Source organism: Gekko japonicus, unplaced genomic scaffold (assembly GCF_001447785.1).
Source record: "Gekko japonicus isolate JY-2015 unplaced genomic scaffold, Gekko_japonicus_V1.1 scaffold243, whole genome shotgun sequence".
Classification (NCBI taxonomy): domain Eukaryota; kingdom Metazoa; phylum Chordata; class Lepidosauria; order Squamata; family Gekkonidae; genus Gekko; species Gekko japonicus.
The window spans coordinates 588650-616343 of NW_015168053.1; the positions used below are offsets into that span (position 1 = coordinate 588650).

General features: G+C 51.0%; 1 protein-coding gene across 1 annotated transcript in view; it reads left to right on the forward strand.

The window, feature by feature from the left end:
• CNOT3 (CCR4-NOT transcription complex subunit 3) overlaps positions 1–27530 on the forward strand; it is a 29417-nt gene extending 1887 nt beyond the window's left edge. The window contains exons 2-19 of the mRNA XM_015414403.1: positions 5593–5641; positions 7096–7170; positions 7651–7718; positions 7986–8060; positions 8408–8497; positions 11494–11619; positions 12932–13027; positions 14190–14409; positions 16002–16135; positions 16334–16390; positions 17548–17863; positions 20153–20258; positions 21970–22147; positions 22730–22829; positions 23972–24173; positions 25095–25227; positions 25368–25493; positions 26317–27530. Coding sequence (XP_015269889.1) covers positions 7146–7170; positions 7651–7718; positions 7986–8060; positions 8408–8497; positions 11494–11619; positions 12932–13027; positions 14190–14409; positions 16002–16135; positions 16334–16390; positions 17548–17863; positions 20153–20258; positions 21970–22147; positions 22730–22829; positions 23972–24173; positions 25095–25227; positions 25368–25493; positions 26317–26415 — 2151 coding nt within the window. The 5' untranslated portion in view covers positions 5593–5641; positions 7096–7145 and the 3' untranslated portion in view covers positions 26416–27530. The remainder of the gene's footprint in view (positions 1–5592; positions 5642–7095; positions 7171–7650; positions 7719–7985; positions 8061–8407; positions 8498–11493; positions 11620–12931; positions 13028–14189; positions 14410–16001; positions 16136–16333; positions 16391–17547; positions 17864–20152; positions 20259–21969; positions 22148–22729; positions 22830–23971; positions 24174–25094; positions 25228–25367; positions 25494–26316) is intronic.
• Positions 27531–27694: the final 164 nt, after the last annotated feature.

The window sequence follows — 27694 nt, forward strand, 5'->3', positions numbered from 1 at the left end:
TTATGACTGCATTGTGGAAGCTCGTTGTTTATGTGCCACGGGCCTACCTACGGGTCACTATCCGTGCCATCACTGGAGATGAAAAATGTACATTCCTCCCTTCCCTGCTGTCTTGTTAGAGGCCTATTTAGCTATGGATTTTTTTAAATTAACCCCCCCCCCATTTTTTAAAGACTGTGCAGCTTCTTGGTGTATCACTAATGTATACCAACTCTCACTGAAAACAAACACAAAAGAGGCTAATACAGGCAAGACTGCTCCTCTCCTGTCCCCCCTAGACTTCTTCCTAGCTTGCCTTTTCCTGTTTTTTTTGTTTTGCTCCTGTCGGTGTCCTCCTTGCCCCCCAAACATTGAAAGAAGGAACCCTGTTCATTTCACCCTTTTGATATTATTTGTTTGATATTTGGTCAGATGCAGCCTGAGGTTGAGAGAAGACGTCTGGCGAGGCTGTTGCCTCACGCCAAGCCGTCTCCGCCAGAGGGTCTCCAGTGCTGTAGACTGGTCCCATGCTGAACGCTGTCAGGGTAACAAGGGCCCAGCAAAGAGGCCAGAACAGCATGGCCCCCGGCCTGTGGGTCCTGACCCGGGAGTGGGTCACGATTCGAAGCCTGTGAAAGTGGTTCCTGGGCTTTTGCAGGTTCACAGATTTGTGCTTGCACTGTTTTTGTTCTTGTTTTCACCACTGGGCTAGAGTGCTATAGAGATGTGGGGCAGAGAAGAGGGGCAAGAGCTGTTTTCCCCATTGCTGTTGTTACTTAGCCCTAACCTGAGTAGCCCAAGCTCAGAAAGTAAGCAGGGTTGGCCCTGATTAGTACTGGGATGGGAGACCTCCAAGGAATACCAGAGCCATAATGCAGAGGCAGGCAGTGGCAAACCACCTCTATTAGTCTCTTGCCTTGAAAGTCCCATGGGGTTGTTCTAGGCTGCAACCAGTTGTCACAAAAAAAATGTTGTGGTTTGCGAATGGCAGCTTGCAGTTGGGCACCTTAAAATCAGAACTGCGCATCCTCATAGGCCTCCTGTCGCTCCGCTGTAGCAAGTCCCATTCCATGCGTGTCCCACGTTGTAGGGCTTGCACAGGGCTACGAGGGAGGATCGTACAAAATGATTGCTGGGAGTTTGCTTTGAAAGGATCAAGTGGATTAGCTCTGGGATGACTGGTTGGGAGTTCTAGATTATCTCATAATTGTGGGTCTGTTAATTGTCAGCAAAAATGGTGCTGAAGCCACCATAAACTGCTCAGCTCCTGGGCCATGTTTTTCAAGGCAACTCGCGGCCACCCCAGGGCACTGGGGCAGTGCCCAGAGGGTGCCAGACCAGAAGCAAGTCCCGTTGAACAAAGCTGGGCATGCTTCTGTGTAAACAGGCACTGGATTGTCTGCCCTACAGACGCCTCTCTTCCCCTAGCAGTCTGGTGACCTCCCCTCAAGCAAACCCTCAAATAATTCCAAACACCCACTTTGCAGCAAGACTTATGGCTGGGCGCCTCTAGATCTGTTTTTAGGCCGGCTTGATTGGAGAGCGAGAATGGAGGGTGGGCCTTCTCTCCCCAAACTTGGCTCACCCTATGAAGTTGTGGCTCAGGACAGTCAAAACAAAATGTGTCTCGTTACATCACATTATCAGCCTGTAGGATTCATTGCCACAAAATGTAGGGATGGGCAATGATGTGAGGAGGGATTTAACAAAGAAGAACAGACTAAGTTTTGGAAGGTGATCTTATTGTTCACATCTATCACTTCTTCACGGCAGCTATTTGTTTTACTGTTTGAACCTACGAAACAACGTATAATAGCGGTTGGTGTTAGTTTGGGCTTCTTGGCATCATGCATTTGTTCTTTTTTTTTCTTTCTGAGAATGTAGCCAAGAGTTGGCTTCTACTTGGGAGTATTGCTTTTCCCATTCATTCTTTTTAAAAAGTTCTCTGTGCTGGATCAGGCCCTGATAGCCAGCCATTTTCGCGCGCACACCCCCCCCCCCTTAATCAGTGGTTGGATACTACGCAGATCTAGGCCACCTCCCCTGCTCTGCCTTGTTTACAAGACCGTCACACTTCTCAACGTGCTCCTTCCACTATTTACCAAGAAACGCTGCAATTCAGGCTGAGCATACGAAGACTTTTCCCCCTTCCAAAATTATGAAGGAAAATATGAAATAAGGTGGCTAAAAAAATAAACGACACCTTTAAAATCCAATTTTTAATTCATGGGGTTGGATCTCACAGTTTCCACACATGGCATGGGAGGCAGTTTTCACAGATTCTCCCCTCTTTGCTGTAAACCTGTGACCCATGCTGTTCCGGGGGGAGGGGTCCCCCAACCTCCAGGAGTGGTATTGGTGCAGACATTTCTGGCGGGAGCGGGGAGGCAAAGAAGTCATGCTCTGCTGACACAGATCTTAATCTCGATCCAAGCCACTGGTTAAACTATGTGAATGCCTCACAAACAGGGCTTTTTTTCCTGGAAAAAAAGGTGCTGGAACTCTCAAGACGGAAACAAAGTTTTCAAGCGGTATATTGAAAACTCACAAACTTGTAAACGTTTTAAAAATAATTTTGTTGAAGAGGTTCCGGAGCTCCGTTTCGGTGCATTCCCCCAGAAAAAAAAAGCCCTGCATACAAACCTGTACCGCCAACCTCTGATGGCTGGATCTGTGGCCCATTTTGATGGAGCAGTTTTAATGTCAGCCAGTTTCCTTGGTTCTTCCTTTAAGATACTGGTTTTGATACCTGCACCGAAGCCATGGCTCAACAGTTCAGATAACTGACAAAAGCCTATCTTATGCACCTGTGTAGTAGACAGCCACAATGTAGTCGCAAACTGAGATGCTTTAATTGCTATAGCAACCATTTAGTGTGCCAGCTTCTGCCAGCAGCCGAAAGTTGGAGACCAGATTTAAATCCGCCCTTTTGGCTGGTGAGTTTAATCAGTCCTTTCCCCCCCAGTTTGCAGAGATGCGACAGTCCTATGAGTGGCTCCCAAGGGACCCTGTGACTTCCCAAAAGCATATCCGAGGCTTCCTTAAAGAGAAGCGGCGGACACAAATCTCCAAAAAGTAGGACATGTGTTATTGGTCATATTCTCTAGACTGAGCAAGGCAACAGCAGAGCCTTACCAGGGCCAGCCAGCGCTACGCATTAACTGACGGGGCACTCAAAAACGTGCTCTGGGATTCTCTGCAACGAGCAAAGTGTCGAGCTGATCTAGGAAAAAAGTTTGAGTCCAGTGGCACCTTTACGACCAACAAAGTTTTATTTAAGGTGTAAGCTTTCGTGTGCAAGCGCACCCCACACCTTAAATAGAACTTTGTTGGTCTTACAGGTGCCATTGGACTCAAACTTTGTTCTGCTGCTCCAGACCAACACGGCTACCCACCCGAACGATCTAGAAAAAGTTCCTGGATGATAGAAACTTTGAAAATCAGTAGGCTGGTATTTTGAACAGATGGTTCAAACAGTACTTCTGCTGTAGCCAGGGAAGCAGCCCTTGCTGGGTAAGTTCACCTAAATGCCCACAACAGAGCCCTTGGAAGGGATCCGCTCCTCTACAGTAGTCTTGCAACAATTCATGGAATTCAATAATTCTGCTATCCAAACGGTAAACATTGGGGGGTGGGGGGATTCACACTCCTATTTGCTTAGCAATGAGGAAAAGGCCTCACTAACAGCTGGGACTGATAGTTTGTGGGGTGCCCCTGGATGCTTTAGTCTAGTCTAGGTTAGGGCCAGTAGACAGCAGAGTAGGCCTGCTAGGGTGCATTTACACAAGGACCTTGATGTGCAGACGTCAGAACTGTTACCTGCTTCATGGCGGCAGATGAAGCCACCAGTAAAGACACTGTTGCAGGGGTTGGGGTTTAATAAAAAAAAAGAGAGAGAGTTCTGAAGTTGTCCAGCCCTCTTTCTCCAGGCAGCCCTTTTCCTGTTCACCTTCCTCCCTAGCTTCCTGCAGCTAACCAGGTTTTAATTTTACTCCATAGCAGACAGAGGAGGTATATTTAAAGGGCGTGAGCCCTGTTTTCAGGCGAGACAATTGTGTGCTTGCTTGAGAGGAACTCTTTGAGCTCAGTGGAACTTACTTGTGACTAACTGGCGTCGGAGCGGGCCGCGTGTGTCCCAAAGGCAGCTCTGGACCCAAGTCTCTTGCTTGTTGAAATGAGCGACAGGAGCGCGTAAGCAGGTCCATGGTTGTCTTTTGGGTCCTTCCTGGAGAGAGGGTTATTTGCACAGATCAGGGCCAGCTTGGTGGTCTGGACCCCTGACTACCTTGGGAGGGGCAAATGGCTGCGTAGGGTCCCCGTTATTGGAGAGCAGATATGTCGGAACACTAAGCTCCCCCAGCCATCTCTCAAAGGAGAGTGGAGAACAGGCAGGTGGAAAAGGATCGGGTGCCGACTCAGGAGATGGAATCTTTGGGAAGACAGCAGAGTTCTAGCCGTTTGGGTTGTGCTGACAGCAGAATTGAGTCCCAAGGCAGGACAATGGACTGGGCCGCATCAGAGAAGGAACACATTTTAAAATGTATGTCCATGTAAAACAACCCCCCCCTCCCATTCCCTGAAGGTAGAAAGCTAGCAAAGAACAGGCTGAAGTGGAACCTTTTCCCACGGAAATGTATTTTCTGTCTTTACTGTGGCAGGCAGGTTTGTGGGTTTTTAAAAAAAAAACATGGAGGAGTATCCATACATAATATCACCCTGCTGCTGCTGCAGTGATAGGGGGTCCCTTAAGAGGAGGGGTTACATAGTCAGTGCTCTGGCTCCTGCTGTTTAGACAGAGGGTCCCAGCTTTCAAACTTTACCTCTCTCAAGGGATCTCGCTGAGCCAGCAGGGTCGGTTGTGATCTTGGCAGTAGGCAGTGCCGGGCTAGATAGGCCAGTGATCTTCATTCATGCAGTATAACGTGGCTCAAGGTGTTCACCGTGCAGTCCCATCTTCTACCACATATTGCTTCCTGGTGGGGGGAAAAACACACCAAAATTTAGCCCAGTTTCTCCAGGAATCCCCAAGACTCCCGGGGTTCTCTGAGAAGGGAACAGAAACTGGAGAAGATAGCCGAGAGGGTGGCAGAACTCTGGCCCGTGAGACTGAGCTAGTAGAAGTGTACCCAAGCTCATCTGCCCAGCCTGATCAAACAAACTTCTTTTCCACCCAGTTTTCGAGCATGCTCACCTGGAGATGACTTTTTTTTTAATCATTTCCCAAAAAGTGAATGGGCAAAGGCTGATCAGGCTGCCATCTTTTAAAATAGAAAGTCTCCTGTACCTTTAACAGCTGCAGACAAGAAGACCTTCAGCAACTCTCCTCTTGATATGAATGTAACAATGAGGAAAGCTTTATCTGTTGGATTTCTGCTGGATATGAGACTGTTAAGGGGGGAGATGTGGTCAGACTGGCAGTCACACTGGGGAGCCAGTGGCTCTTGTACCTTGATGCACTCTCTTCAGCATCGGGCATGATTCCCTTAGGGCTGCCGCTTTGGGTACCAGGATACTTTCATAGCTGGCTCTCTGGCCTCCCAGCTGGCCACTGGGTAGGGGAAGGGGAAGGTGGGGCTCTTTCCATTGCTAGTCATGTGCTTTCCTCACCTGCAGAGGAACCTGGCTGGAGAGAAGCCGAGAGCAAGCACCCAGGGGCCGCTAGGTAAGTGCAAGCCTTACACTTGGCTCCACCAGTTAAAGCAGCACAGCTAAATAACATTGTCTGGAAGGAAGGAAAGACAGACAGACACCCAGAAGCTTTCCTCCTCCCTGTCCCGGTTGTAAATACACCTGGGAGATGCCTAGTTTTTGCTCCTCCCCCCTCCCCATTAAGTATCAAAATAAATCAATAAAGACCTACCCCAGGCTGTCTTGAGTGGTGAGCAGCCCCAGCTTGGCCCCTGCAAACGAATCAAGGGAACAGGCCGGCCAAATTGAAATGGGAACTCAGGCTGAAGGAGCTCCTGCTTAAGGGGCACCGGCCCCAATCAGGTGCACTCCCTGAGTCATTGGGAAGGCGGGGCTCAGACTGGGCAGAGTCAGCAAATCAGATCTACGCCTCCTTTGGGGCATTAAATTGGAGGCCCTCCCCCACTCACAAGGCCCGGGGCAAGTGGAGGGGTACCAGACCTAAAACCCAAGTGCCCTGTAACAAGCTCACTGCCTCAAAGGGATCCAGGAGGTGATGGCAGGTGAGTGGGCATACTCCCTTCACGAAAGCCATCCCAATCTAGATTAACCAACATGGTTGGGTTGTTTTTTTGCTTTAATATCTGCGTGACAAAAATTCAGCCGCTGGAATTCTCTATCCTGGCATATGCAATAAAGGGTTACTTTACCTGCTGAACCCCTGCCTGCCACACCGTTGAGCGGAGTCTTCCAGAAACAAACACTGCCATCTTTAAATTGTGTCCTGCATAGCTGAGACCCGTTGTGGTTAAACTGCTGGGCCGGGGAGTCCTGAATTCAAATCCCCACTCAGCTATTGGAGCTCAGGGGCCAGTTTCTATCTCTCGGTGTGGCTCATTTCGCAAGGTGGTTAGGAGAATCTAGTGGAGATTGTGGGGGTGGGGAACCACTTGTGCTGCCCTGAAGAGGGGTGGGGTGGAAACTGTGACAGGTTGGAGTATCTACTCGGAGCATCCCCATTTCAGTTGTCTGTGTCCCCCCCCCCCCATAGTCCTCCTGTACCTTTACATGAACAGTCAGCATGTGTGCAACAGGCAGAATTCCACCAGGAATGTTTTTTCCCTGGCACACCAGCAATGTTCCCTCTAAGCTGTGGAGTCTTGTGAGCAAAAATTCTCTTTTGTGAGCTACTGGCATTAAAGTTGTGAGCGAGCGATTTGGCTACTGCATAAATTAGTTTGCTCCGAAGCCCTCCTTCCTGAGCCAGGACAAAAATGTGTGAGCCGGAGGCTAAAAAACTCTGAGCTAGCTCACGCTAACTCAGCTTAGAGAGAACATTGCACACCAGTGGGTCCGCCTGTTTTGTTTCTTAAAATGCCCCTCCTGCTGCCTGGCCCCCTGTGTCCATTTCTTCCCCTCCCACTGGGGGGCGCCTTCTCACCCGAGCTCCCTTCCTAACGGGTATCTCTTGCTTGCTCTCCTTGAAAGTCTCAACGCTCTATAAAGTATGAAGAGAGCCCCTCTATAGTGAAGGAAACATGGCAGACAAGAGGAAGCTACAAGGTAAGAGAGCCTCCGGGGTGTCCCTTGGCTGCTCCTGCCCCAGCTGGGTGCTTTTGGGCTCTCTCTGGCTGAGAGGGCGGGGCTGCTGGCCCGAGAGGCAGGCCCCTCTGGGTCTCTCGGGGTGGGGTGGGTGAGTCTGGCCGGCTAAAGGGGGATGGAGGCAGGGGACCCGAACGCCAGAGAAACCAGGTCCCCCACCTGTTCTGGAAGCTTCTTTGGAGAGGAAGGAAGTCGGATCTGTGTGAAATGGGGGAAGGGGAGTGGGAGGAGCATTGGATTCTCTGGATGTAGCTTAGTGGGCTGAAAGGCTGAGTGTGTGTGTGTGGGGGGGGGGTAGAAGAAGAAGGCGATCTGGTGCTTCCAGGTCCTGGGGCTGGAGTGAGGAGAGAGAGGACAGGCTTGAGCTGAGCTTAATGAGCTGGGGGTGGCCGGCAGTTGCTGTGATTGCTCTGAGCAGCCCTCCTCTCTCCCCACTCCCAGGTGAGATTGATCGGTGCTTGAAAAAGGTGTCGGAAGGAGTGGAGCAGTTTGAAGACATCTGGCAGAAGGTGAGAACGGGTGGCCGACTCTCTCCTTTAGTCCTTTCCTGCCCTTTGCCCCATGCCGGCTTCCCTGATCGATGTGTCTCATCCGATTGTTATTTTCTTTTGGCTGGTCCGGGTAGAAGTTTCTGTTCCTCTTTTTGCCTTTAAAAAAACCTCTCCATTGCTTTGGTTCTCCCCCCCACCCTGCTTACTTGCCCCTCCCCTGGCATCTGGGCCCCCGAACCTGTATCATGTCCTGTTTCTCTGTCTCCTCCTCTCTTTATGCTGTAGCTCCACAATGCAGCTAATGCCAACCAGAAGGAGAAATATGAAGCCGATCTGAAAAAGGAGATTAAAAAACTCCAGGTAAGCTTCCGGTTACTGCCGGTTTTGGGCTTCTTTGCTACCGGGCTCGGGGAGAAAGGACTGAAGGGCCCTGCTTTGTTGGGGAGGGAGACATCTTGAGAACCAGAGCCCCAGGAGAGCCGGCAGAGCTGTTTCCCTTAGACTGGTTAGAGCAGTGGGGTCACAGACCAAGTCTCCTTTGTTGCTGCTGCTGGTGGTTTGGTGCAGGGGACTAGTAATTCTTCCCTTGTTTTTTTGACTCTAACCATTGTTCTCCACCACTGAAATCTAGTATGGCTATGTCAGGGGTCAGGAGTCCCTCCTGTCCCCCAAATCTCTCCCCCTGTTCAACTTACCTTCTTCTGCAGAGATTGAGGGACCAGATCAAGACGTGGGTTGCGTCCAATGAGATTAAGGACAAAAGGCAGCTAATAGAAAACCGGAAACTCATTGAGACGGTAAGAGGAGAAAAAGGTTGCTGTTTTCTTGATTCAGAGGTTTGCCCTGAACTGATGTGGGCATGCGGAACACTCGGTCAGCCACTCTTCCCCGGGTCTTGCTGCCTTCTTAGCCTTCCAATCAGAGCTGGATTTGGTTCTTCATACCTGTTGATGACACGTGGGTGTAATGTTGCTTAGCTCCTCCCCCGCATGCTTGCAATTGGCTAGCTGGCTCACCTTTGTGAGGTCACACTGCCTGCCAGCCATCACAGTCCAGACATAGGTGGGGTGAGCTGCTGAGCAGGGTTCTGTGGGGAGCCCCGCGTCCTCTCGGTTGCAGGTCTTCTGCGCGAGGCAGCATGGGATAGAGGGTAAGGAGAGGGGTAGTAGGGGGTGTCCGAAATTTGGAAGATGGCTTTTAGGGGCACCTGTGGGAACTAGGCCCTTCTGTTGTGAGTCAAGTCTCTCCTGGGTTTTCTGGGGGAAGGCGTGTGTCCAGCGGCTGCTTTTCTCTAGAGCACGTTGGCCTTGTTTTTCCCGTGCCTGCGTGAGGTCATGACCTGACTGGCACAATGCAGATACATGTTGCGCATCCACACTTTTCCAGTCCAGGGCTAAAGAGGCCAAGTGGTGTCTCTTCCTCTTGACAAGATATGTATGTATATAGGTGGTCATTGACCAATACTGTGCATCTTTCATGCCTGTTGGCGTATATAGGTGGTCATTGACCAATACTGTGCATCTTTCATGCCTGTTGGCAGGCATCGCTGTGTAGGTCAGATCATTCAAATTGGGGGCTGCTTTGTGCATAAAATGGCAGCAGGCACATATACCTATGGGTGTGCCATGTGGCTACTGCAAACCCCAGTTCCTTGGCATATAGTACACACGTTTAGAAATGCATGTCGTGCAGGCACAAGAATTTTTATGGGTCCTCCTTCAATGTATGTCTGTGCTAAAACACGTGAAGCTGTTCTGAGTGGCGTTTCTTCTGCTCAGGAACTGGTATCTAAATAATGACATCAAGTGGCTCTTTCCAGCATGGTGGCACTTCAATGAAGTACATTTGCTAGCGTGGTGTCTATTTGTTTGCAGAGGCATCAAGATGAAAAAAGAGATGTGGAAATTGCCGTGTAGTTAGAAAAGTAGGGCTGAAAGCCAGGATTCCTAGGCAGGAAAAAACCCTTGTGAATTCCAGCAGATGGCTGGGGAGGCAGAATTAGTGGGAAGATTCCCAAAAGGCTATGAAGGTCTTGGGGGGGGGGGGTGTTGTGTGTGTGTGTTTGTGTGTTTGTGTGTGTGGCAGGCAGGGGAATGAGATGAGATAAAGTCCAGAGGTGGTAAATTGGGGATGGGGAATACCACTCTTCAGTGTCCTCCCCCATGCAGAATTTCTCGCCAGAAGGACAACTTAGTCTTCAACGTGCTACAAGATTCCTGTTTGGTGTAGCCAGTTTGAGAGTGTGTGTGTGGTGTAGTGGTAAAGTGCGCGGACTCTAATCTGGGAGAACCGGGTTTGATCCCCCACTCCTCCACTTGCACCTGCTGATGTGACCTTGGGCAAGCCGTAGTTCTGATATGAGCTGTCCTTGAAAAAGAGCAGTTTCTGTCAAGAGCTCTCTCAGTCCCACCTACCTCACAGGGTGTCTGTTGTGGGGAGGGGAGGGGAAGGGAAAGGAGTTTGTAAGCCGCTCTGAGACACCTTTGGGTAGTGAAGGGCGGGGTATAAATCCAATCTCTTCTTCTTCTTCTTCTTTTGTTTTCTCTGCCAGAAGGAAAGTGGCACAAGTAGGGAGATGGAGAGCGGAGCCTGGGCTGGAGCCTTCCCAGCTGTGCTCATTTTGTACTTGCAGAGACATCTTAAGTGTAGGGAGCCTTCCGAAATTGTGATCCCTCGCCTGCCGCCCTGAAGTGGTATAGTCCATTCTGCCACCTTGTTTTACTGCACGCGTGGATCCGTCTGGGCTAGGCGCTCAGGAAGAGCACGGAGGTGTTGTCCTATCAAGGCTGTACCGATTCAGGAGAGAGGATTTGAGTGTGTTCCTTCTCTCTCCTCTCCAGAAAGTTTTAAAAAATTGTACTGGTTTTATTTTAAACACGGCAGATTAAAATCCTCACTCCACGGGTATGCATTGGGTGGGAAACAGAGGCCTTTTACAGGTCTTCTGTCACTACAGGTGTGGACCCAAAAGAGTGTGTGCGTGAGAGAGAGAGAGAGCCAGAGATCTGCGTCCGACAGCCTCTAGCGCAGGGATCCCCGAACCTTTCAAGCCTGTGGGCCCCTTTGGAATTCTGGCCCAGGGTGGCGGGCACGACAGCAGCATGGCTGCCACAGGAGGCAGAGGCAACCCCAGAATGTCAGGGAGGGAGATCATGCATAGTTCTAAGTGGCACTTGAACACTTCATGCAGAAACTCTGTTTAATAGGATGTCTTTTAGAATGAACATTTTTAAAAAATGTGTTTTCTTGCCGTACGCAACACAGTGAAGATTTGTGTGCTTTTAGAAACTCTGCACAGCCAGCAATGTTCCCTCTAAGCTGTGGAGCCTTGTGAGCAAAAATCCTACGTTGTGAGCGACTTGCATTAAAGTTGTGAGCGAGCGATTTGGCTACTGCATAAATTAGTTTGCTCTGGAGCCATCCTTCCTGAGCGAAGACAAAAATGTGTGAGCCGGAGGCTAACAAACTGTGAGCTAGCTCACACTAACTCAGCTTAGAGGGAACACTGACAGCCAGTCTGCTTTCCAGCGGCCCTGCTGGGCAAAATCACCCACCTGGCTGTGCCCATTTTGTAAATCACTGGGTGGGCACCAGGGGGCCCAGGGGCGCCGTGTTGGGGACCCCTGCTCTGTTCTCGTGTCCTGTGTTTATCGCCCTCATTGCCACCGTGGATTTCCGTCCTTCCCCCTCCGAAAGGCTCCCGGGAGCGCAGTGGCCGGGATGCCCCCTTGCCCTTTGATCCGTCCCGTGCCCAGGCAAAGCCCGCTCAGCCCTTCTGCTTCTCTCCTTCCAGCAAATGGAGCGGTTAATAGTGGAGCGCGAGACCAAGACGAAAGCCTACTCCAAGGAGGGGCTGGGCCTGGCACAGAAAGTGGACCCAGCCCAGAAGGAGAAGGAAGAAGTCGGGCAGTGGCTGACGGTGAGAACGAGGCCCGGCGGGCTGGGGAAAGGGGGTCGTGGCAGAAAACGTGCACGGGGGGGGGGGGGGTGGAGAAGCCGCCTTTAGTAGAAGATGCCGAGGCGTAAGGAGGGAGCGGAGAAACTCTGTTTTTTTATTTTAACACGAGGCCCGGATTTAAAGCATCACTTTCTTCGGCCGAGTCAGGCTCAGTGGCCCTTCTGGCATCGCAGCGTCTAACCGTGGCCGATGGAAGCGTCCCAAGGTCTTGGGGAGAGGAAAGCCTCTTCCTGGTCTGGCCCCCTGAGGAGGGCGGGGCTGCGCCTGGGGACTTGCGCTTGCCAAGTGTGGGTGCTCCGTCGCAGCACTGTGGTGTCGTTTGGCTTTGTCGCCTTTGGTTCCTGCCTGCAGAGGTCTGTAGGGAGAGCTTACATTTTGGATGGAGGCCAGGAGGGGAAGGGTTGTGGGTCAGTGGTAGAGCATAGGAGCAGAAGATCCCAGGTTCAGTCCCCGGCGTCTCCAGTTGAAGGCTCCGGCAGTAGGTGCTTTTGAAAGACCTCCGCCTGAGACCCTGGAGAGCCGTTGCCAGTCTGAGCAGACAGTACTGACTCTGGTGGACTGACGCCGTGATACAGTGTAAGGCAGTTTCATGGGCCCACGAGGCAGACTTGTAAGGGAAAGGGGGAAAGTTCCAGGGGTTCAAGACGGTTGTGAGCACCAGTGGTAAATAGTGACAGGGAATGGGATAGAGCTGTGTGAGCGAGAGAGCCGGAGCCCAAAGATCGCCTAGTCCCTTCCCCTGCTACAAGGCCAGGCTCCTCTGCCCATCGGACTCCATTCTGAATTGTTCAGCCTGCCCGATCACCTTGACAAGCACGGTGAGCAGAGAGCAGGTACGATGCAGAAGAGTGGCTGCGGAGCAGATGGCTTACAGTGGCTTGGGTTGAGCTCTGAGCTGCCGGGCTGTGGCATTTTCTGAAACAATTACAGAGAGGTGGCCATGTTGGACGGAGAGGAGAGTCGAAACTCCCAACGTGAATTGAGAAAGTAGGAACTGCTTTGCTGGGTGAGGCCCGGGTCCCTCTTGTCTGGGGTTCTTTTCCCGAGAGAACCTGGCCAGAGCAAGAAGGTCCTTCCCTGGCATATTTGTGCCTAGCATCTGGTATGCTGCCTCTGCACATGGAGGTCCCGTAGGCTGAACATTCTCACAGTTTGTTCATTGTCGGTGGCTTTGCTTACATGGCTCGTCTTTTGAGTGCAGTGGCCGGAGATTGAATGGGAAGTGATCTGTGTGTCTCCCTTCTCTCTCTCTCTCTCTCTCTCCCTTCCCCAGAATACCATAGACACCTTGAACATGCAGGTGGATCAGTTTGAGAGTGAAGTGGAGTCCCTCTCAGTCCAGACGCGCAAGAAGAAAGGAGACAAGGATGTGAGTTGATTATTATTTTTTTTACACAAAATAAGCTTTATTATACTACTAGTAAATACCTACAGAGAGAAGACGGAGAAGCATCTGTATACAACCTGCCTTCTGTCTTTCCTAAGCCCACCAGGAAAGCTTCTGAAATAATGGAATTTTTCAGAGTTTGATCAGACCTATATCAAATTAAGTGACAGAGTGTTCATTGTATTTCTTGGCATAGTAGGTCTGAAATGACTTAGCCTTCTTAAGTGCTCAAAAGCCTGAAATCAGAATATGAGAAATGTACCAATAATACAATCGTACATGCATAAACCACATAAACTAAAAAGCTGCGGCAATCTGTGCCAAGCTTGTGTGCTAGATACTATGTGCAGTCAGGGCAGTGTATACTAGTCTTCTGGTGTTCGGCAGCTCTATCAAGTTCAATTGCTATTACTCTGTTTCGATATTTAAGACTAATTGCCCTGTTAAGAATTCTGTGAGTTGATGAGCATCCCTGAGAGGCCGTGTGCCTGGCGTGCGCGGGCCCATGTACCGGAGGCAGCATGACTTGCCGATTAAAATCAGAGGGGAAGCTGGAGCTTCTGGGTTCTTATGGACAAGAGCAGGAAACAAGTAGCCCAGAAGGGGTGAAAGGAGGGCACAGAAGCCAAGTCATGAGTTATTGGTAGCCACTGATATGTTGGCGAGGTGGGGGAATCAGTATTGGGTTCTGTTTCGTGCAAAAGTTATCACTGATTTCCTTTCCGGCTTAAGAGTTGGAAGGAAAGCACCGGTTCTGGGAAAGAAGTTGATTCCCTTAACCTTGTCTCAAAGGCCTAATGCCATTAGGAAACCACCGGCACTTGCACATGCATGCACTGAATGACATTTGATTCAAGGCAAGTCCCCAGGAGATAGAGAGAGGAGGGGCAAGGAAGGGCGTGAGACTGTCTTTCCCTTTGGTCACGCTTGCCCAAGCTCAGCGCTTGTTGTATGGTGACTTTTGGTTCATTTCAGAGATGCCAAGGCTGCAAGCCCCAAGAGTCCAAGGCTTCAGCGGCTTAAATCCACCCCTTGAATTATTTCTTGACTGGGTGCAGCAAGGGGGGAAGGGCTCAGGAGCCAGGATCCTTTAGTCCTCAGCCCTGTTCCCACGCTCCTGCTTCTTCTCTCCCCTCGTCCGTAGAAGCAAGACCGGATCGAGGGCTTGAAGCGACACATCGAGAAGCATCGGTACCACATCCGGATGCTGGAGACCATCCTGCGTATGCTGGACAATGACTCCATCATGGTGGACTCCATCCGCAAGATCAAGGACGACGTTGAGTACTATGTGGATTCCTCGCAGGACCCCGATTTCGAAGAGAACGAGTTCCTCTATGATGACCTCGACTTAGAAGACATTCGTAAGTGCCTCTGCTGGGTAGACCGCGTTGGGTTTGGGGTAGTGGTGACTGTCGTAATTGGGGAGGGGCCGTGGCTCAGTGCTGGAGCATCTGCTTGGCATGCAGAAGTTCCCAGGCTCAGTCTCCGGCATCTCCAATGAAGGATGAAGAGAAGGGATGTGACAGATCTCCGCTTGAGAGCAGTCTGAGTAGACAATAGATCCAGATGTTGGTCTGAAGCAGGAGGACAACTGTAGAGTCCAGCGGCACCTTTAAGACCAACAAAGGCTTATTCAAGGTATGAGCTTTCGTGTGCCGTTTCAAATACGTTAGAATGGCAGGCAAGGTTCAAACTTCTAGTCAGAGAATTGTATGTTAACTTGCTGTTCATTCTCTGGCTATAAGTTTGAACCTTGCCTGCCATTCTAACGTAGTGGTGGCGAACCTATGGCACGGGTGCCAGAGGTGGCACTCAGAGCCCTCTCTGCGGGCAAGCGTGCCATCGCCCCAGCCAGGCCCAGACCACCATTAAAGTGTCGAATTCTCTGCCAAATAATTTTAAGTAAATGAAAGCATTTGGGATTGCTTTCTTTACTTTGTTTGGATCCTCTTAAGTTAATGTAGGAGTTGTTTTTTCTAAAGTAAAACCTATTCAGGTTAAATTGCCGTGTTGGCACTTTGCAATAAATAAGTGGGTTTTGGGTCGCAGTTTGGGCACTCAGTCTCTAAAAGGTTCGCCATCACTGTTCTAACGTATTTGAAACAGTGTGCCTTGCCCACGAAAGCTCATACCTTGAATAAACCTTTGTTGGTCTTAAAGGTGCCGCTGGACTCTTAAATTTGTTGAGTGGACAATACTAATTTTGATGGGCCAAGGGTCTGATTCAGTATAAAGCAGCTTCATGTGTCCATGGGATGAAACTAGATTTGGGTCTCAACAGGCCCATCGCTGGTTATGGCAACTGAAAGGGGCATAAACGCAAACCACTCGAATCAACCAAGTCTCCTCCTCCTCTCTTACAATCCGTACCTCTGGAGGCTACTGTCAGTTCAAGGACCTTTTCTCCCTTCCACAAAGAACAGCTGCTGCCTTCCCTTTGTAGCCATGGATGCTGCATTTGTTGAGGGTCTGCTGTTATACTTTGCATGTGTTATTGCTAAAGAAGTACGCTAACTCATCTGCTGATTGAAACAGTGCTGCTATTCAGCTGCCTCCTTGGGGTGAATTCTTGCTTCCATGGTGGAGGGAGCCGGGCATGATAAAGGTTGTGCATGCAAGTTGTGCAAGCTTCTGTAAGTTTTCCTTGGAGATACAGAAGCAAAATCATTTGTTTGGGATTTGGTAAAAAGGATACAACTTTCTTCTTTTTTAAAAAATTGCGATATCCCACTGCTACCACCATGTAAAGGTAACTTTCTGCCCCAGCCTTCTGGCAGGGCTGCAGTTCAGCAAGGGGATCTCACGGGGAGGGGGGGGGGGAACGACTGGGGAGAAGACCTTTAGCTTAGCCATCAAGTGAAGCCTGCCATTGGTGTGCTTGCATTGCAATGGTTGTCGATGACTCCTGGCCTTGTTTTGGTCAGTCAGCTTCTCCCTGCTCTTGGCCCTGCAGCACAGGCCCTGGTAGCCACTTCCCCGCCCAGCCACAGCCACATGGAGGACGAAATGTTCAACCAATCCAGCAGCACGCCCACGTCCACCACGTCAAGCTCCCCGATCCCCCCCAGTCCTGCAAACTGCACAACGGTAAGGAGGCTCCGTTTATGTCCCGCTTTCCTTCCAGTCACCTGGGCCAAAAGTGGCTCTCCTATTGGGCAAATGGTAATTGGGGGAGGGGCTGTATGTTTATGAAGTTCTTTAAAAAAAGACAGATTGTTGCCCAACTTCCTTGATCTCTGGCTGACTATTCCTCTCGGAGCAGCACTGAATTTAACCTCCCCTTAGGAAAACTCTGAAGATGACAAGAAACGAGGACGGTCAACGGACAGTGAAGTGAGTCAAGTGAGTGTGGGGCCCGGGGTTCATCTCCTGGTGGGTTTGAGGGGAATGCCAGGAACGGTCTTGGTTTGGTGAACCAGGCAAAAGGAAAGAGGGGTGAAGTGAGTCAAGTGAGTGTGGGGCCCAGGGTTCATCTCCTGGTGGGTTTGAGGGGGACGCCAGGAACTGTCTTGGTTTGGCGAACCAGGCCAAAGGAAAGAGGGGAGGGGAACCAGTGTTCCCTCTAAGCTGAGTGAGTGGGAGCTAGCTCACAGTTTTTCAGCCTCCAGCTCACACATTTTTGTCTCCGCTCAGGAAGGAGGGCTCCAGAGCCAACTGATTTATGCAGCAGCCAAATCGCTCGCTCACCACTTTAATGCCGGCAGCTCACAAAGTAGAATTTTTGCTCACGAGACTCCACAGCTTAGAGGGAACATTGATGGGGACCTGGGTGTATCGCCTCTTAACATGGCGATGCTCCTCTTGTGGAGACAGGACCCCCTCCCTTAATGCACATAGTGTTTACTGTGGGGACTGGTCACAAGTCTGAATCTCCTCTCTGTCTTAGAACAGAAGGGAAGCCATGTCGGATCAGGCCAGTGGCCTATCCAGTCCAACACTTTGTCACACAGTGGCCAGAATGCAGGTGCCATACCATAGCAGGGTCAGAACTCCAGAAGCCCACCCACTGTTCCCCCCCACACACGAAGAATACAGAGCATCCCTTGCCCCAGACTGAGAGTTCCTATCTATACCTTGTGGCTAATAACCACTGATGGACCTCTGCTCCATATGTTAATCCACTCCCCTCTTGAAGCTGTTTGTGCTTGTAGCCACCACCACTTCCTGTGGTAGTGAATTCCATGTGTTAATGACTCTTTGGGTGAAGAAGAACTTCCTTTTGTCTGTTCTAAGCCTACTACTCATTAACTTGGAGTGCCCACGAATTCTTGTATTGTGAGAAAGGGCGGAAAGTACTACTTTCTCTGCCTTCTTTGGCCTGTGCATACTTGTAAACCTCTCTCACGTCACCCCTCAGTCATTGTTTCTCCGTGCTAGAGCCCTAACCTCTTTAGCCTTTCTTCGCAGGGAAGGTGTTCCACCCCCTTAGTCATTTTTGTTGCCCTTCTCTGCCCTTTTCCCAGTGCTGTAATATCTTCTGTCTTCTCTCCCCCGTCCAGTCGCCAGCAAAGAACGGTTCAAAGAGCCTCCACAACAACCACCATCAGCCGCCGCCCGCCATCCCCCCCAGCTACCCGATGGGCGGCAGCTCCAGCACTTCGTCCTCGTTGGGGAACGGGCCCGGCTCCAACAGCAACGGGACTGTGGCTGGCAGTGGGAATGCGAGCGGCAAAGCTAACCCGCCGGCGGGGCACGCGCCCACCACCCCAACTCCGTACGCCCAGGCCGTGGCACCCCCACCCACCAGCACCAATGCCTCTCAGCCCAGGCCCCCCAGCACCCAGCAGAATGCCAGCAAACAGAACGGGGCAACCAGTGAGTCGGTGTTGGGGGTGGGTCAGGGGGGGTCAGCTCTTGCTCCAGGTCCTCCGTAGGTGCAAAAGTAGCAGCTTTTTCTGCCGGTCAAGACTTCTCAAAGACTCTTGTAGTTGTTGAGATTAATCAACTGCAGCCTCTTCTGGCCTGGGACTGGGGTTGCCAATCTCCAGGTGGTAGCTGGAGATCTCCCGCTAACAGATCAGTTCACCTGGTGAAAACAGCTGTTTTGGAATACCAGTTGAAGTCCCACCCCACCCTCCTGAAGCTCCCGCCCAAAAATCTTCAGGTATTTCCCAATCGGGAGTTGGCAACCCTACCTGGGACTGATTTTCAGTTCCATTTTATAACTTGAGCCCCAGTTCTATCTTCTAGAAAGCATATCTCCCCTTCTCTTTCTTGGGGATTACCTAGACTGCAGATTGTCATGTGTAGGGAAGCCCTGGGAACCAGAGGTTCATCTTGTCTTCCGACATGGGCTAGGTCGACAGGTATCTCCTCACGGAGATCTTAGGAGCTGCACTCAACAGCAGTTCCCAGGTGAAGAAACCTGGATGGTTCCGCTTGTACAGAACCAAGTGTAAATGGGTGTCATTTGGACACGCCCTCCTTGCCCACTGTCTCATGTCACTGGCACAGTTCGCCTGGTGGGTTGGAGAGAAGTGCTGGAGGGAGCCTGAGTGTCTTCATCTTTGTCTGTGCAGTGCCACACCATGTTTGTGCTACTTCAGGCCCTGGAACCTCAAGGTGTTTGCAATTGTAAAGGGTTTAAAAAAAACAAAAACGGGGAAGAACAGAGTGGTACGAAAAACCAAGAGAGACGTGTAAGCAAAAGCACTTGTGCATACTTGCATGTAGGGTTGCCAATCTCCAGGGGAAGGCTGGAGATCTCCTGGAATAACTGATCTCCAGAGTACATAACTCTAATTGTGGTTTAAAATGTTTATTCTGCTTCTCCTGGAGGAACGGCTTCTCTGGAAGGTGGGCTGCATGGCATCATGTCCCACCAAGGCCCCTCCCTTCCCGAAATCCCCACCCTCCCAGGCTCCACCCTCAAATTCCCAGGTATTTTCTAGACCTGGAGTTGGCAGCCCCGCTTGCACGAGGTGCATCTACCCCAGAATGATTCCCACTGTTTTCAGGGAGGCTTGCTCCCAGGTAAGCATACATAAGGATTTACAGCTTATAGGGGTTTTTGCCGTTGAGACTATAAGGTTGGCAGGTGAAATAGTTGCTAACATAACCTGGAAGGGGGGGGGAAATGCCTTGTCTCTTTAAGAGAGTGTTGATGTGTGCCGGGAGGCAAAGAACATCCCATTAAGCCTCTGCTAAAAGGGGAGGACACATTCTCCTCCAGGCCAGTTGGGAGCCCTAGGGTTAAGCAAGGGGGCCTCAGAGAAGATATGACAGGGGGAGAGAGAGGTGTGGTGGAGGATGTTTCCTGGCATGGAGAGCGATACAGAAGTGGAGCCAGTTGTTAAGTTACTTTAAAACTATTTTTTTTTCCTTTAAAAACAATCATGATTGTTGAAGGAAAGTGAAATATGTGGGGTTCTTTTTTTGTTTTTCCAAGACAGTTAATTGCTGGGATCTGACAAGACTCTCGGGATTTCAGTGCAGTCTGGCCTCCTTTCCTTTAAGAGCCCCAAGTGGGGATTTCCACAGGTGTGGCAGTGGGGGATGCACCTGCTGGCAGCTGTCTGCTTCAGAGCTCTTAAAGGGGCGGGAGCCTTGTCCTGACTGCAGTTTGATTTGCCCTTGGTGGTGGCAGCAGCTTGCACCAAGGCCAGTCCCCAGGTCTGCCTTTAGCCTCCACAGACTTATTTACCCAGTCTCTCTGCCTCTGTCCCAATTTTCCATCTCTGCATGGCAGCTAAAAAGCAGTTTTGAGTACTCAGTTGAACAGTTTCCATCTCGTTTGCTGGCAACACTGCCAAGTGGCCCTGGAAGCGGTTGTTCCTTCTACAGAGACAGCAAGGAGCAGGTGACAGTGCTGTGAAATGTTTTGCCCGCTGCCTTCTGCACATCAAGATGCTGTCAGAGGCTGAAGAGCAGGCTGAACTGGGTCTCTTTCTGGTCAGTTGGCAACCCGAGTGGCAGTGCCGTGAGGGAGACTGCCAAGTAGTGGGAGTAGGCCGATGCAGGCTGGGGCTGTTGTCTTCCCCCACATGACTGGGTAGTTAAGTGAACCTTGGTCATGAAGGTGCTTCTCTCTGGTCTGTGTAAGCTTTATAGGTGGCTCAGTCCAAAATGGAAGCCACGGGCTTATCCTTTGTGTCTCCTGGTCAGGTTACAGCTCTGTGGTAGCTGACAGCAACTCAGACTCGACATTAAGCAGCGGCAGCCAATCCTTGCCTAACCAGACAGCGTCGCACAACCCGCCCAGCGCTTCCACGTGAGTTTCCCCTTTCAACACAACTGTGTCTGTACTCTTTCTCTCCCTTCCTTCTCTACCTGGGAGCTTGGCAATTGTAGTCACCAACCAGCCTAAGACAAAAAACAGTCATCTGATTTCTTTCACAATTCTTTGGATTTGCCTCAGATTTTCCCTTGCAGTAAAAACGTCTATGAAGGCTCTGGTTGTGACAAAGAACTGTTTACATCATTCCTATTCCATTGTTCTGTTTCTCAAAACACCCAGGGCCTGTTCGCAATCTCAGGGCAAAATACAAAGCAGCATAATCAAATGCCAAATGACCTGGATTTTATACTGTGAATTTTACAGTTCCGATAAAACTGGATTCACCTTAAAGAGTAACCATTTACTCCAGCCTAAGCTTCTGTGAGATGCACCTGAGGACGTGAGCTCTTACTCTCAAAGGCTCCTGCTGGAATAAATGTCGTTAGTCTTTCCGGTGCCACTGGACTCCGGTTTTATGTTTAGCTGCTACAGACTTAACACTGCTACCCATCTGGAATTAAAACTGGGTCAGAAGCTATAAAGATTCAGAAGGAAATTATTTTCTAGAGTCAATATCAACCAGCACCAGTCTGGCCAGTCTAAAGAGCTCTCTCAGCCCCACGTACCTCACAGGGTGTGTGTTGTGGGGCGGGGAAGGGAAAGATCGTAAGCCGCTCTGAGACTCCAAGTGAAGGGCGGCATATAAATCCTAACTCTTCTTCTTCCTCTTATTTTATTTGCGTTGGCTCAAGTGGTTAAGATGCTGAACTGCAGGCTGTGGAAGGTCAGTAGTTCAGCAATTCGAGACCCGGGTGCCGCAAGACGGAGTGAGCTCCCGTCTCTAGTTCCAGCTCCTGCCAACCTAGCAGTTCGAAAGCAAGAAATTGCAAGTAGATAGGTACCACTTCGGTGGGAAGGTAACAGCGTTCCGTGCACCTTGGTGTTTAGTCATGCCGGCCACATGACCACGGAAACATCTTCGGACAGCGCTGGCTCTTCGGCTTGGAAACGGAGACGAGCACCGCAACCCTAGAGTCAGATTCGACTGGCTTTCGAGCAAGGGAACCTTTACCTTTAGAAACCCTGACCTGGATGGCCCAGGCTAGCCCGATCTCATAAGATCTCAGAAATTAAGCCGGATTGGCCCTGGTTATTATTTGGAGACCACCAAGGAAAACCCAGGTTGCTACACAGAGGCAGGCAAGAGCAAACCACCTCTGAACATCTCTCGCCTTTGAAACCCTACAGGGTTTGCCATGAGTTGGCCGTGACTCGATGGCACTTGCTGCCACCACCAGTCTGTAGAAGGTCACAGAATTATGGAGAGGATTGGAGCTCAGTTCCTTGGTAATCTAATTCAGATGTCAACAGCATTGTTCACACACTGGGATGCTCATTCCTCAACTAGATAGGGGCTAGAAACTTGGGTCTTAAGTAAAAGAGAGCTGAAGTTCTCAGGAAGCCATATTCTGCAGTCTGGTTTTATTCCCCCACACTCATTCAGAAATGAAACAATATAAGGACATGTGTAGAATTTGGGTTTATGTTAGTCCAGGATTCTCATTCTCACTCCGTTTATAGTACTCTGCTCCGTTAAAACCACTGAAGCCTGAAGGCCCTGCCCTGGGGCCCTCCTTTCCTGAGCGGGCTGGGTGGTGTTGGGCCCTCCCGACCTTTGCATTTCTCCTCCTCGCCCTCTCTGCAGGAAAGAGCCGAGTGCAGCTCCCCAGCCGCCCAGTGGTGGCAACAGCACTGGATCCAGCCTCCTGGTGCCTCTCACCGCCAACCCACCTGCCTCGCCCACCCCCAGCTTCTCCGACAGCAAGCCTGCCCAGACACTGCTCAACGGGCCACCCCAGTTCAGCTCCACGCCTGAGATCAAGGTGAGAGGCCTCCTCCGCTCCCTGCTGGGTAGTGAAAAACAGGTTGCTTACCAGTAACTGGCGATCTTCGAGTGGTCATCTGTGCATTCACACCAATGGGATCTAGTGCGCCTGCGCTGGATCCAGCGCAGGCGCACTAGTTCCCATTGGTGTGAAGCACAGAGACCACGAAGAAGATAAGCAGGTTGCTTACCAGTAATTGGCGATCTTCGAGTGGTCATCTGTGCATTCACACCAATGGGATCTAGTGCGCCTGCGCTGGATCCAGCGCAGGCGCACTAGATCCCATTGGTGTGAAGCACAGAGACCACGAAGAAGATCAGTGGTCTTAATATTGCCCATACCGGGAGATGTGTGTGTGTGTGTCCCTGTATCATCCCCTCAGCAGCCTAGGTTCGGCTGAGAGTTTGGGTCAAGATCACCCAATCAGTTTGGTGGTGGGGCCATTTGGCTTCCAGTCTTCCAGCACTGTAGGTGCCACATCACAGTGACTCTCAGTGGTGTTCTAGGGGGAAAAAAACACAACAGCCTGCCTTCTCTTTCCTTCAGTACCGTTTTGTGTTTTTGTCCTCTGCCTTGCAGGCACCCGAGCCTCTAAGTACGCTGAAGTCGATGGCTGAGAGGGCGGCAATTGGCTCCAGCATAGAGGACCCGGTGCCGTCTCTTCATCTCGCCGAAAGGGGTAAATGGGAAAAGGGCGCCTGCCGTGTGGATCATTGTGTGTCAGACTGTGCCTGTACCAGTGCAGCCCGGATGCGCACTGGAGTCCTTCAAAAATCAGTGTGTCAGCAAGCAAGATCCTCAGTTTGGAGCTTATTGTCCTGCCTTGCCCTGGATAGCCCAGGCAAGCCCGATCTCGTCACAGCTCGGAAGCTAAGCAGGGCCGACTCTGGCAAGTACTTGGATGGGAGACCGCCAAGGAATACCAGGGCCGGGAGGCAGAGGCAGGCTATCAAGCCACTTCTCTGAAAGTCTTCCATGTCCCACTAGGGATCGGCAGAGGTTACTGTGACTTGCAGACATGGGTGCGCGCGCACACACACACACACACTGCAAAGGTACACACAAAAAAAAGAAATAAAAGAAGCAGCAGCTTATTTTCCTGAAGGCTCTGCTTTGAAGGATGATGGACTAGTGGCATCAGAAATGCAAGAAGGGGCTGGGTGTGGCTCAGTGAGAGGGTGTCTGCTTGGCATTCAGAAGGTCTTGAGTTCAATCCCCGGCATCTCCAGCGAGTAGATGACAGACCTCCACCTTGAGACCCTGGAGAGCCACTATCAGGCAGAGTGGGCCATGCATGGACCTTGATGGACCAGTGGGCTGACTCGGTCAAAGGTGGACCAGTGGGCTGACTCGGTCAAAGGTGGCTCCGTGAACCCGCGTGGTCCAAGGCCCGCAGCCCTCCCTCGTCTCATCTTGCCCATCCCAAGCTTGGCAAGTCCTCTGGCAGCAAAGGACACTTTCCCCATTTTAATCTTAAAGAGCTGGAGGGGCCAGGTGCTCCCGCCCTCAAGGATGAATCTGGCCCAGGCTTAGCCTAGATTCTAAGGGACGAAATTAAGAGGGCCCGATGCCTTAACCTGTGGGGAGTCCGCCTTCCTGTGGAAAGGAAGGGGAAGTGGCTGGGGAGGAGACGGCTGCGGGGTCTGTGCTGAAGGAGGAGGTTTGCTGGGGTCTAGGAACTCAACCGGAGGGTGGGAAAGCCTTCTTTAAAAGGGTATTGATAATGAATGGTTCTGAAGAAGATTCCATCTAGAGGAGCGCTTGAATGGTACGCCCTTCTGAGTGGCCTGCTCTCTCCTTTCCTCCCATTTCCTCCCCCAGCTGACATCTTAATTACTAGCGCGACCTCCCAGCCGGCCTCCAACCAGCCCCCCATCCAGCTATCTGAGGTGAACATCCCCCTTTCGCTCGGGGTGTGCCCCCTGGGGCCCGTGCCTCTCACCAAGGAGCAGCTGTACCAACAGGTCATGGAGGAGGCGGCCTGGCACCACATGCCTCACCCCTCTGATTCAGAAAGGATCAGGTAAGGAGGGTCTGCGTCCCACCTCTCCTCCTCCGTCGCCTGCCTCCTGCCAGTGGAGGACTCCTCTCTGGCATTCCCTCCCTCCTGTGTATGTTTTTTGGGTTTTTTTTTTACCTTTTAGATGTTGGTTTTTAAACGTTCTTAAAAGTTGTTTTCTGCCCTGAGGGCCTTAATTGGGTGGAAAGGCTGGATAAAAGAGCCAGTTTGGTGTAGTGGTTAAGTGCGCGGACTCTAATCTGGGAGAACCGGGTTTGATTCCCCACTCCTCCACATGCAGCTGGTGGTGTGACCTTGGGTCAGTCACAAGCTCTGGCACAGCTATCCTTGAAAAAGAGCCGTTTGTGTCAGAGTTCTCTCAGCCCCACCCACCTCACAGGGTGCCTGTTGTGGGGAGGGGAAAGGAAAGGAGTTTGTAAGCCGCTCTGAGACTCCTTTGGGTAGTGAAGGGCGGGGTATAAATCCAATCTCTTCTTCTTCTTCTTCTTACAATATTCTGGGGCTTGGCTAATGATTTTTCCTGGGTCCCTGGCAAAGAGAGTAACTGTTGACTGTGACTTGTCCCGGGCCCGTCAGTTCGCCAGCTGCATGCGCCTGTGTCTTTGACCGCTGTCTGTCAGTCTCAAAAGTCATGTCAGCCTGCAGCAGCAGAACAAGATTCGAGTAGCACCTTCGAGGCCAACAAAGATTTTGGGATGGAAGCTTTCCAGGCTCCAAGCTCCCTTTTGTTAGGTATCTCTCAAAAGCTTATACCCCCGATATCTCGTTAGTCTCGAAGGTGCCTCTGGGCTCCAGTCTTGCTCTTCTGTTGATCTTCCCCCTTGGGATAGATCTGAGAGCCAAGGGCCTTTTTCCTCCTTGCGGACTCATTCATTCAGACGTCTCTCCCTGTTTTGTTCTCCACCCACCCCCCACCCCCTTTAGGCAATACCTGCCTCGGAACCCCTGCCCAACCCCTCCATACCACCACCAGATGCCTCCCCCACACTCCGACACGGTGGAGTTCTACCAGCGCCTCTCCACAGAGACCCTTTTCTTCATCTTCTATTATCTGGAGGTGAGTAGCTGACTTTCCGTCTTCCTTTGGTAGAGACAAGGCGCCTTTTTTTCTCATTGGGGTTATTCTGTTTGTGAGGATTGTCCCTGATGGATCTCACACCCCCTCGCCCTCATTCTTCCCCCCCCCCAACTTTGAAGGGTACAAAGGCACAATATCTGGCAGCGAAGGCACTGAAGAAGCAGTCGTGGCGCTTCCACACCAAGTACATGATGTGGTTCCAGCGACACGAAGAACCCAAGACCATCACTGACGAATTCGAGCAGGTAAGGCAGGGGAGGAGGTGGCTTCAGAACAGCAAGTGCAGGGGCTTATAGCATTACCTGTTTCATACCACAGCCAACAGGTTCCACGCAGTGTCTTCCTTCCTCCCACACCTCCCTTCCCCATTAATAGGAAGAATGCTGTAGAGAAGGGTTGTGTATGTGTTGTTGGCCCTCCAGAGGAACTGGTTGGCCAGTGTATGAGACCAGATGCCGGACTAGACAGACCACTGGTCTGATCCAGCAGGGCTCTTCTTATGGGGGGCACCATAGGGGTAGCCAGATGAAAGGAACAAATGCTGTCCCTGCAAAAATCCAAAGCATTCTGCAGATAGCAGCTGACCACCTTACTTCTGTAGTCACCAGCCCCTCTCCAATCAGAATGCCTTAAAAGTTAAATGAGAACTTTGTGAGCTTCTGCATGTTGCTTTGTTGTGTTTGCTCATTGCAAATGCAGGGCATGTGTCAGCTGGGTTTGGAACAGCCACACAGTAACACCCTACTGGGCCTCGTTAAACCCCCCCCAAAAAAAATTAGAAGGGGAAAAACCTGAGTTCTATCCAAGTTGGAAACCTAAACAGATGTGTACTTTTCCTCTTCCTCCTAGTTTCTCTGTTCACCTGTGGGGGAGATGGGTGTGGGCGGTCAAGCTGGGTTATTGGTGGCAGAAAGGCAGGATATAAATTTTGTAAAATAAAAGTATTTGAACTCCCAGTTTGGTTAGAGCTTTCTGCATCTAGTAAACTCAAAAGCCACTTCATACTGAAAAGCAGAACACCGGAGCAACCCAACAGAGAAAGTTTGATTTTGTTCTGCTTCTGTCTAGGGCACTTACATCTACTTTGACTATGAGAAATGGGGCCAGCGCAAAAAGGAGGGTTTCACCTTTGAATACCGCTACCTGGAAGACCGGGACCTGCAGTGATGCCCTGGGGCCAGCAGGGGGTGCCAAGCCTTCCTTCCTGAAATAACTGCAGTGCGCAAGGAGCAGCGGCCAAGGGAGAGACCAACCAGTCCCTTCATCTCACCCCACTTCCCCCCACCCCCATCCCAGATCACAACCTGGGGGGGCATGGGGGGGGTGAGCCGCACGTTTAAAAAAAATGCATGCAAGTTTTAAAGTGACCGCGGGACGGAGGAGGGGCAGTGGCGGCGGCAGGATTCGCTCCTGCCTTTCCCTTATCCTCTTCAGCCTATAATGCATTCGAAGAGGTCAGAAAAGGGGGGGGAGTTGCCCTGCGTGCACCAGCTTTGGGGGCGAGAGAATGGAGATTAAAAAACATAATTCCCCCCAATCTCCAATATTTTTTTCCTGGGGTGCATGTCCCAAATTAGATCATTTGTGCCCCTCTCCATTGTAGCAAATATGGAATATGCCCCCCCCCCACATCTCTGTGCCAATTTGACCCCATATGTACGTGATATGGAGGGTGCAGGGCCCCAGGAGGGTCATTTAAAGTTGGGAGTGTTGGGAGCCACGGAGGAAAGCTCCCTTCCAGCCGTGCCAACTTGTCACTGCTGAAAATTGGAAAAGAGGTAAAGGATAAAAACAGCACTCGACATCAGGTGCTCTTGAGGACTGGCACCTTCTGTGAACAACTTTGCCTCCTTGAGTGGTGATGGGGGAAGGCTGGGGGCTGCACTGTCCCTCTGCCCTCATCCTGCCTTGGCTTGGAAGAACTCCGTATATTTCCGGGTTTGAGGAATCCTCTAAATTCATTTCCCTTACTGCCGCTCTGTCTTAAGGGAGTCCCCCAGTGCTGCTTGTCTCCTCCCCCAAGTTTTCCCAATTTCATTACGCCGCCCCCCCCTTAAATTTGGTATCCGAGCTCATAATGTCACCCACTACTCCTCCCAAAGACACACCCTCCCTCCTTGATTACTTGCAATGTATTCCTGATTGGAGGGGGAAAGATTTGTTTGGGGGGGGGGAGAAGGGAAGGAAGAGCAGGGGGAGGGGGAAGACAGCTGTTTCACTCCCATCTCTCATCCACCCCCCCCTGAACTGGAGCACCCCGCCCATGCCGCTGTTTAAGATATTTTTTCGTAAGCCTATTTTCGTTTTGGAAAATATTTATGAATAAATAGTTTTATATGAGTGTTCTTCTCTTGCAGAGAAACGGGAGACAAAAAAAAAAGGCTGTGTGTGTGTATGTGAGTCTGGGTCGGGGGAGACAAAGATGGTAAAAGGATCCTAACTCGGT